General features: G+C 52.1%; 1 protein-coding gene across 1 annotated transcript; it reads right to left on the bottom strand.

The window, feature by feature from the left end:
- Positions 1-2,920: 2,920 nt before the first annotated feature.
- BBK36DRAFT_1123352 (glycosyltransferase family 32 protein) lies at positions 2,921-4,092 on the bottom strand (the record flags this gene model as incomplete). The annotated part of the gene is made up of 2 exons (XM_024891041.1): positions 2,921-3,009; positions 3,063-4,092. 2 exons carry the CDS (start codon positions 4,090-4,092, stop codon positions 2,921-2,923), a joined length of 1,119 nt encoding a protein of 372 aa, XP_024748031.1.
- Positions 4,093-8,897: the final 4,805 nt, after the last annotated feature.

Raw genomic sequence — 8,897 nt, 5'->3', positions numbered from 1 at the left:
CTGAGAGTGAGGAAGATGGTGTGTTAGCTGTTGTTGTGTGATGATGCTTGTTGGTGAGGTGAGTTCCGTGAGAGAGCGTGTAAGTCTCTCTCTCTCTTCTCCCCCCTATCCATCATATTGCCCATTCTCCCCCCCACCCCTTGGACAACTCACCTCTGTCGGCCCTGTCCGTATACTCAGCCCCTCCGTCCCCGATACCCTCGGCTGCTGCCAGTGCTGGTGATGCAAGAAGCCCTCGTCAACGGGGACTCTCGCGACTGCTGCCGCCGCCGCGGCGCCCATGGCTCTCCGCGCGGCAGCGGCTCGCACAGCAGGCCTTGTACGGCCTAGCGGCCTCGTGCACGCCCGTGTGTACATTTGGCTGTGGGTGGTGGTTCGTTGACCGAAAAGATGAAAAGAACCAAAAAAGCAGAAATCGCTAGATGAAGCAAAGAAGAAGAATGGATGCGCAAGAGAGAGAGAGAGAGGGAGGAGTGTGCGTATGGCGGAGAGGAGCAATAAGGAGGTTTGAGCCACTGGGTTTGACTCAAGACAAGAGGGCCATCCACTTTGTGTTTTTTTTTTTTTGTGCTCTAGCTGCAAGGGAGGAGGGAGGCGTGGTAGTTGTGTGTGTTCGTGCGAGTTGTGTGCTGAAAAGATGTTCAAAGGTAAAGGGAGGACAAGCTCCTCTCCCTTTTTTTCCAATGTCCCAAAACCCAAGAATCAGGATCGAATCGCCTTTCCAAGGAAGAAAGGCAAACAACAAGGAACCACGACTGAGATTACATCAACACTCACACACACACTCAGCTCAGCTCAGCTCAGAGACAACACACACTACCAGGTAACGCACATCACCTGTCCTCCTCTCACCTCTTATACATCTCCCCCATCTCCATCCCCCTCATCCACATACACGTATTACGAATGACACTACCTACTACAGATCAAACTAGCATCTCTGGAAAAACAACACAAAGTTCCCCCGTCAAGCCCCCCCCCCTCCCCCCGTCATCCTCTCCCCCAATCCGCACCTTGTGGTCCCCTTTCCCCAGAAAGAAGATAATGCCGAAACGAAAGCTGGGCGGAACGAAGCAAAGGAGTTTGCCGGTCTCCATGGCCGCCCTTTCTTTTGCTTCTCCCCACACACTAAGAAGCCTCGGACCGTCGTGCTTTTTGATAGTCGTTGGCTTTTTGGGGGGGGGGGGGCTTTTTTCCCACTAACTAGCAAGGACCGAAAGAAGAGCCACATTGTGGTTTGATCCAATCATGCAATTGCTGGGAAGAAGCTTCTCAGCTCCGTGAATAGAGTGCCCATGCCATACGCCACATCCCATCACAGCTACGCACTTCCATAGTATTGCGGTTCCAAGTATGTATGCCATTTCCTTCCAGTCCCTTCAACCTCATTCTTTCTTCCTTGTCACCCCACACTCGCCGCCACACACCAATTCAGAGGTCAGGTCAGCTCAACACAACTTTCGTATTCCCCTAAAAGGAAACTTCTAGAGAAATTGCCTTACCAAGCTAGTTACGTTTTCTTACTCTCCGATCCGTGTTATGTTTTGTATTGTCTTTCCTTGGTGCATTGCGCAAAAAGGGCAACATGCAGAATCCCCGCCGGACCCGGTGGACAAGAGAGAAACGTGAAAGCGGGCTCTTTGGCGGGACAGGAAGCGGTCCGGGTTTCGGGCTGCAGGGGGTGGTGGCTCGGCGGGCACCAAAGCGCTGCCATAACAAGTACTTGTCTATATGATCTCTACCTTTACTGTCCTCCTTGTTGACTTCAAAGAACATGCTGTGTAATAAGTAGTTGAGTGGATGTGGCATGGCCTAGCAATCAATCAAGAAGCTCTCCGTAGAATACTCAGATATGCGCCCTCAAGGTATGTAGTGGTGGTTCACAGATCGTAATCTCGCAACGGAGCGAACATGAACGCACCCCAAGAACCCCGTCCGCCCTGCCCGTCCGCTATCCGCCTCCCGGGCCTTCTCTAGCCATATTCAAATACCCTGCCCAGTTTCTTGCCGTCAGCCACGCCAACCTTTCCGTCCGCCGAATGTATGCGCCAGTCGGCATTATCAAACAATTGCAAATCAGGTCCTTCAATCCACCACACTCTCGGGGGCGGCTCCATCACACTCTTTTGTCAAAACATTAGATAGTACATACTCCCGTGTTCATCTCTATCTGCGTTTGGCCCCGAGGTCTAATACTACTAGTAGCAGCAGTAATTACGAAAATGACGAGGTCTTCCCCGGCTATCGATACGGTCTTATGATCTTGTGTAAAACAAACGTCGGTTTTGACTGACCTCGGCTTTTACGTTACGTGAGCTTACGGTGGGAGCCCCGACGGCTATATCGTCGTCAATAGAATTGCTTCGATGCCAATAGATGAGTGACGCCGACAAGTGGTTGGCCAACCTCGCATGAAAAAAACAAACTCCAGCCAGCAGATCTAATCCTCTCCGGGCCCCCCTCATACCACAGGAGAAAAGCAAAAGCCAAACATACATAAAGTCTAAATCTTTGTCCCGATGCTGATGAATGCTTTCAAGGAAGTAAAACACATCCGCTTTCCTCCCCGCCGTCGCTACCGAATCGAGGTATGGCCGTGAAGCCCATCCTCATACGCAAGGCGCATCAGCAGAAAGGTGGCATAAGAATGTCTTCCAAATAAGAAAAAGGCGCAGCGATGCGGAATCCCAGCCCACCGCAGCCCACTTGAGAAGAAAAAGGGAACAAAGGTTTGGGTGATAAAGAATATACAGATGCAGGGGAAGAATGAAGTGGGATATCTCCTGACTTTGGTCATGACGTCCGCTTGACACGGTCGTGAAATTATAGGTTTTGTCGAGGCATTTCTCGTTTCGTCTTTTTTTTTCTTCTTCTTTTTCTTTTTGTCTCTCGTTGTATCTTTCGTTCTTGATGTTTCGTCTTACTGCTCCTGCGGAGCCTCTCCTTGGTCTTCTCCAAGCTCTTGTACAATCTCGCCAATGTGTCGTTCGCTTTCGGGCTTCCATGTTCCTGAAAACCGACAGTTAGCATCATCTTTTGCGCGCCTCTTGTTCTTCACCTACCCTCAAAGTCGTGCTTCACAAACGCCATCGGATCATCATAGTCCTTGGCCCCCATCTGGCCAACGCCGGGCGAAAAGCTCGTAATGGGCAGCACCACCACGTCGCCGACGCGCTTGCTCGTCTCCATGCCGGTAAAGTTGCGGTAGTCGATCCTGCCCTTGCTGTTCTCCATGTCAAAGTAGCGCTCGTCGTTGAAGTAGTCCATGATGGTGTCAGTCCACACGGCGGGCCCCGTCAGGTCAACCACGCGGTTGCCCTGGAAGGCCGACAGCTTGCCGCTCTTCTTGAGCTCTAGCGTCTGGTTGGTGATGCGGCTGATGATGTCGCGCAGCACCGGGTGGCCCGGCTTGCTCTGGATGGTCCACTGGCAGAACTGGATGCGGCGGCTGTACCAGTCGGCCCAGTCGGGTCGGTCGGGGTCGGCCTCGATGCCAATGACCAAGCCCACTGTCTCCTTGGGGATCTGCGGCGGGATCCATTCCAGCGCGCTCCTGATGGCGTACGTGTCAATGTCCGAGTAGATGCCGCCGCGCGCGTACAGGATCAGGTAGCGGAACAGGTCGGCCTTGAGCACCGGCAGCGGCAGGGCGTGGTACGCCTCGAGGACCTCGGGGATGCTCCCGTACAGCAGCTGCAGCAGCGTGTCGGCCACGGAGTCGGTGATGACCTCGTGGATGAAGCCCGGGTGCTCAATCGACCACGACGCCTCCTGCTCGCGGAACTCGAAGTCGGCCTCGCTCGGCGTCTTCTTCCACGTCTGCCAGATGTAGGCCGGGAACTTGGACTCGATGTCGTACGTGTACGCGTAGCCGAGCTTCTCGTACGTTGACATGCCCGACATGTCAATCATGGGCTTTTGCGGAGGCGGCGGGGGCGCCGCGCGCTGCTGGGCATTGGCCGCGGCCAGCGCTTCTGCTTCGGCATCTTTGCTTTCGGAGGCGGACGGTTCGGAGCTGTGGGATCGGGAGATGAGGAAGAAGACTGTCAAGATGAACGCCGCCGCAATGAGGGCGCGGCGTGGATTCAACATGTTGGGCTCTATCGTCTGCCTCTTTGCCGCTTGTCTTTTCTTCTTCTGATGTCTTTGTTCTTCGTCGTTCCCCTCGTTTCGTAACCCGGACGAGGTGAATAGGTGTCGAGGATTGTCGATACCGCAGCTGACGAAGATGAGCCGCAAAAAAAAAAAGTCAAAATTAAGCTACGGCCAAATCACAATCGCAATGTGACAGCCGAGAAGGATGACGAGGGAAAAGAAAGAGAAAATCGCACGGCCGACAAGCACTAGAAAGAAGGTAGAAGAAAAAGAAGTTCCTCGCTTGCTTCCGCCTCGCAGGGGTGGCCTGGCAGTGGATTCGTTCCCTTTCCACTATTCTCGTGCTTCCAATGACTCCGTATAACCTGTCGTCTCCGGTCTCTTCTTCTCGCTTCGTCTGAGGCGTTCGAACACGGACCAGAAAGGGCGCTTGGATACGAGATGGGAGGAGAATACGGAGAGTCCAATGCAGGCAATGGAATTAAAGAGGGGATGACGAAAGGGGGGGCAACGAGATGCCGAGTCTTTGTTGTATAACGATTGACGAGAGGAAGATTAAAACGGGCCCTCGAATGAGAGAAGAGAAAAAGCGTTACAAGGAGAACGAAGAGAAGAAGGACGATGAAGGGGGGTGTGGAAAAGGAACAGGTTGAGTGAGGGAAGAGGAGAATGTCAGGTGTAGGTTGGACGAAACTGGGTGGATGCATGCGGTGCGTCCATCTGGTGGCGGCCGTCAAGGTACCTTGTCGACTCTTCGATGTCACGTCTTTGTCTATCTTATCCAGCAATTTTTTTCTTTGGTTCTCCAACAAGCTAAAAAAGAAGCTGCGCCAGGGCCCGGGTTAGAATCCGTGGAATCCTCACTAGAATAGGGGTGCAATGCCTCTCAGCTCAGCAGCCTGCAGAGCCAAGGCCGTTTCTGGTGCCTTTTTTAGCCACTAATCGCGACTAGCAGGTGCCGACTGCCTCGTACCAGCGACGAACCCACTTTGTGTTGAGGCTCGCGGAAAGACCGTACGAGATAGTATTAGACGTACAGGTTCTTTAATATTCCATCAAGATGCTGCATTTGAAGCATCTATAATGTGCGCATCAAGTTGAAATCTCGACATGCCTCGTGCCGTGATGACCTACCCCTGACAATAAAAGATGCAGCTCCCATCTAATCAAAGCCGAGATCTCGTCAGAATAAGCGTCAATACCACCTCCCCAGGACGGCAATGAGCTACAGCCAGGCGCGCACCTACTTATCCAATCTCGTCTTGGTCCAGGGCGCGTACGAGTATGCAAAAGCACGCACGAGGCTCACATGCTGCCTGTAACGTATCAGCCAACGGACATGCAGCACTGCCTACCTTACTGATCTTATACTTAAGGGGGCAAGACGGCAGGACAAGAGACGGCATGCGATCCCTCTGACAACCATGAAGGCGCACATGAAACGCCAGCGCGAAGATCGTGGATTGTGTGCTGCCAGATCGTCGAGAAGCTTGGCGCTTTGAAGCCCGCTACAGGATGATCATGCAGTCATGGTTTCGCTGTTTTGTCTTGCCATTGATCGTCCACCAAGGTTCAACGCCAGAGAAGGCATATTCATTCTACTCTCACAGACATACCATCTTCTGCCTTGAATCATATCCCTCTTCTCAGCAACGTGCGTCCTCACAGGCACCGACTGCTGACAAGCTGAACAACGGGGCGTGGAGATAACGTCATTTCGGACCCCTACGCCTTAGCAAGTGAAATACCTAGCCCAAGAGAAAGAAAGCCACCGAGAAATTCGCGCTACAGGCACAGGCACAGTATCTCCATCTCATTGGCCGCTGAGGCAACACTGAGCACAATTGAAGTGATTGATTCCTTGGCCTGTTTCGCAATCTCCATTGTCGACGTTTCATCCCTCAAGGTTCTTTTTTCTCTTCTTCTTCTTCTTCTTTTCTTTTTTTTTTGTTCTCAGGAATGCGGCCAGCAGTCGTCCATCACGTGAAATCGATCAATGCCATTTTTTTAAGTTGGAGATTGTCTCGTCAATGCCGGGGGAACCTTATTCAGCATCCGAAACCGTCTCTTTTCTTCGAGGTTTGATTAGGTATCATTGTTCTCTCTCGTTATCAGTTCGTATCTATGCGATATTCTCCGGCTGGTCAAGAACAAGGGCCACCCCTGGTCAATCGCACTGTACATAGTCCATTCATTTCCGGCGCCTCTCATTTCCACGGGCCTTGATAAGAGACACGAACGAAATGGTGAGGGCTTCGTAAAAGCAATTACGTGCTCGCCGCGCACAATCGATCAAGCACAAGCAGATTAGACAAGCTGGCTTCCAATACGACGAGTATGATTACGCTCTGTCACTTTACAAGTTGCACTTGTATCTCCCAAAGATGCGGTAACTCGCGACACAAGCTTTCCCTCGGCGAGATGATGCACTTTGCCATCTCGCATCGCAGCAAAACCACTGGAGGATATATCAAAAATCACGGAAACCCCTCTTGTGACATGGCAAACAGCGGCATTGGTGCTGCCCGAGACGATCCGAGCTTTATAGCGTAGGTACGGGCATGGATGGGTTGATAGGCGACTTGCTTGGCCATGGACAGGCTGTAACGTAGGGCTGGACGTTTGCAGCCGTGGGAAACGACTTGATCTCGGCTCGCCCGTCGCTTTGGAGATGCACAAGCTGGTGCCTTGAAGGCATTACTACCCGCAAAAGGCCGAGTGCAGGCATCGGTTCTCACCCCTTTCGTTTCGATACTGGATACGATGCATCAGCGTTGTCCAATAGTAGACGCTTGGACCAGTAACTGCCCTCGTTCTCCCTTACGAGGGCTCTCGTCGACAGACCGTTAGCATCCTGGTATTGTTGAGATTCGGATCTCGTGTTGCTTTCGCCGGACCGGCCGAGAGCGAGGCGGAGCTGTAGGGCTGGATAATGACAGGTAACTTTGGAATCGATGAGAGAAAATAAGGAGCTCAGCTTGCAGCCTAATTGTTGCACCTGGATTCGAGCCGAGTGTGCGATGTGTGGTTGAGGCTGATGATGACGGCTGAGCCACAGTGACTTGTCGTCAGTGATGTGCATGTGGCGATGCATGATGCATGACGACGGCGACTGGGAAGATGGTGCTCTGGAATGGATGCGCCGCTGAGGATGTCGCTGAAGCTGTCGGGAGATGGTGGTTGAGGGTGTGGGCAAAGGCGGGATGCATGTTCTCTACATGCTTAGTTCTTTACAAGCCATCGAGCGCTGCTCAAGGGATGTTGCATCATGTCCCATATTCTTGGCGATTTCTAGAAGGAATGCGTTCTGTCCATTCAGCACCAGCTGATCCATTCCCTCCAGCACAAACTTGCCTCTTCCTTTCCACCGGCGTCATTGAACTCAGAAATCGCTTTCTAGCATAAGGTAGCCATCACAAGTGAAGCGGCGCAGATGCTCCGACTCCAGCACAGCCAGCGCCTCGCCTCCAAAATGTCCCAATGGCAGCACTCATGAAACACCAAAAGTGCGAGGCTTAGACGGATTGCGATCCAGCTTGCCGCCCGAGTGGCATGACCTTTTGGATCGCATCACATGCTGTTGCAACGTCGTCTTGATCGATGCCGCCACACTGTTTGGCCGGGGTGGTTTAAAGTTTTAAGCTTGGAATTTGTGCCATTTTGCTACATGTCAGGTTTCGAGTAGATTCGACGCCGACGAGTCATCCCGTCACTTACATCTAAGCATACTTTATTATGTTTGAGGATTTCTTTGATCAAAGTGGTAGTTGTAACTGCTCGAAGAGAGTACATGTAATCGACCTCCCGAAGGACCGCGCTTATACACGAGCGCAAACCAAAGGTGGCATGCCAGAGAGACGTCAAGAGTTACAGCATCGCCGAGCATCAAGACCGAGGCCCTTCAACACTGACTACTACCTGTCCTACCGATGTAACGCAGCCGACTTCCGAGACAGAGGGCCCGACTGGACCAGCCAAGCGACGTCAAACCCCGAAGCAGAAATGTCTCATCATGATGCAGTTTCAAGATGTAGAACCCACGATGCACTTCAACTACTGTTCTTGGGTTTCTCAAACTAGGCTCTACGGCACCGCATGTGGTTTTGCTTCCAGTTTGGGTCTTGCCCCGCGCTTCTTTCGGCTCCGCGATGCGGCGCGAAGGGCGGCGAGACGGCGCGCGGGGGAGAGGAGAACAGGGGGGGAAGGTTTCCGTGGCGGGGCGGAGGGGATTGACTGGATAGGCGTTTATCTTGTTGATAGCCTGCCGTCGGACGATAAGTGAGATTGGAGATGTAGAAGTGTTATAGTATAACATATCTTTTATCTGATATGTAAAGTACGGTGTAAGTTGAATTGATAATGGCTTTGACAGCCAAGGTCAAGATGTTGGGGGATGGAGTGTAGAGACTTGCTCCTTGGTCTCAAACGGCACATTCTGTATCGAACAAGGCGAGAAGATCTCTCATTGTAACATGGATTATCCAGAAGAGCCAATCTCATGGTTGGACTATTGCTGGAATTGGAGGCATATAGACAATATTCCCATCCACAAGCGTTTAGAATCACTATACAACATGATAACCTCAGTCACTCACTCAACAGTCGTATAACTGCCAAGGCTGGAGCTCATGAGAATTGCCACTTTAGGCATCCTCCAATCCGGAGATTTATCCAAACTATCAACGCTCATCCCATCTCCACGGCTCCGGGCTGCTGCAACCCCTCACTCGAAGGTACAGTATGTCCCCGATCCCGATTCCGCGAGGATTCTTCACATACGAGCAAGTCCAAAAACAGGCAAT

Source organism: Trichoderma citrinoviride (assembly GCF_003025115.1).
Source record: "Trichoderma citrinoviride strain TUCIM 6016 unplaced genomic scaffold BBK36scaffold_10, whole genome shotgun sequence".
Lineage (NCBI taxonomy): Eukaryota > Fungi > Ascomycota > Sordariomycetes > Hypocreales > Hypocreaceae > Trichoderma > Trichoderma citrinoviride.
The sequence above is the reverse complement of the archived record's forward strand: the minus strand, read 5'-3'. Positions and strand labels throughout refer to the sequence as shown.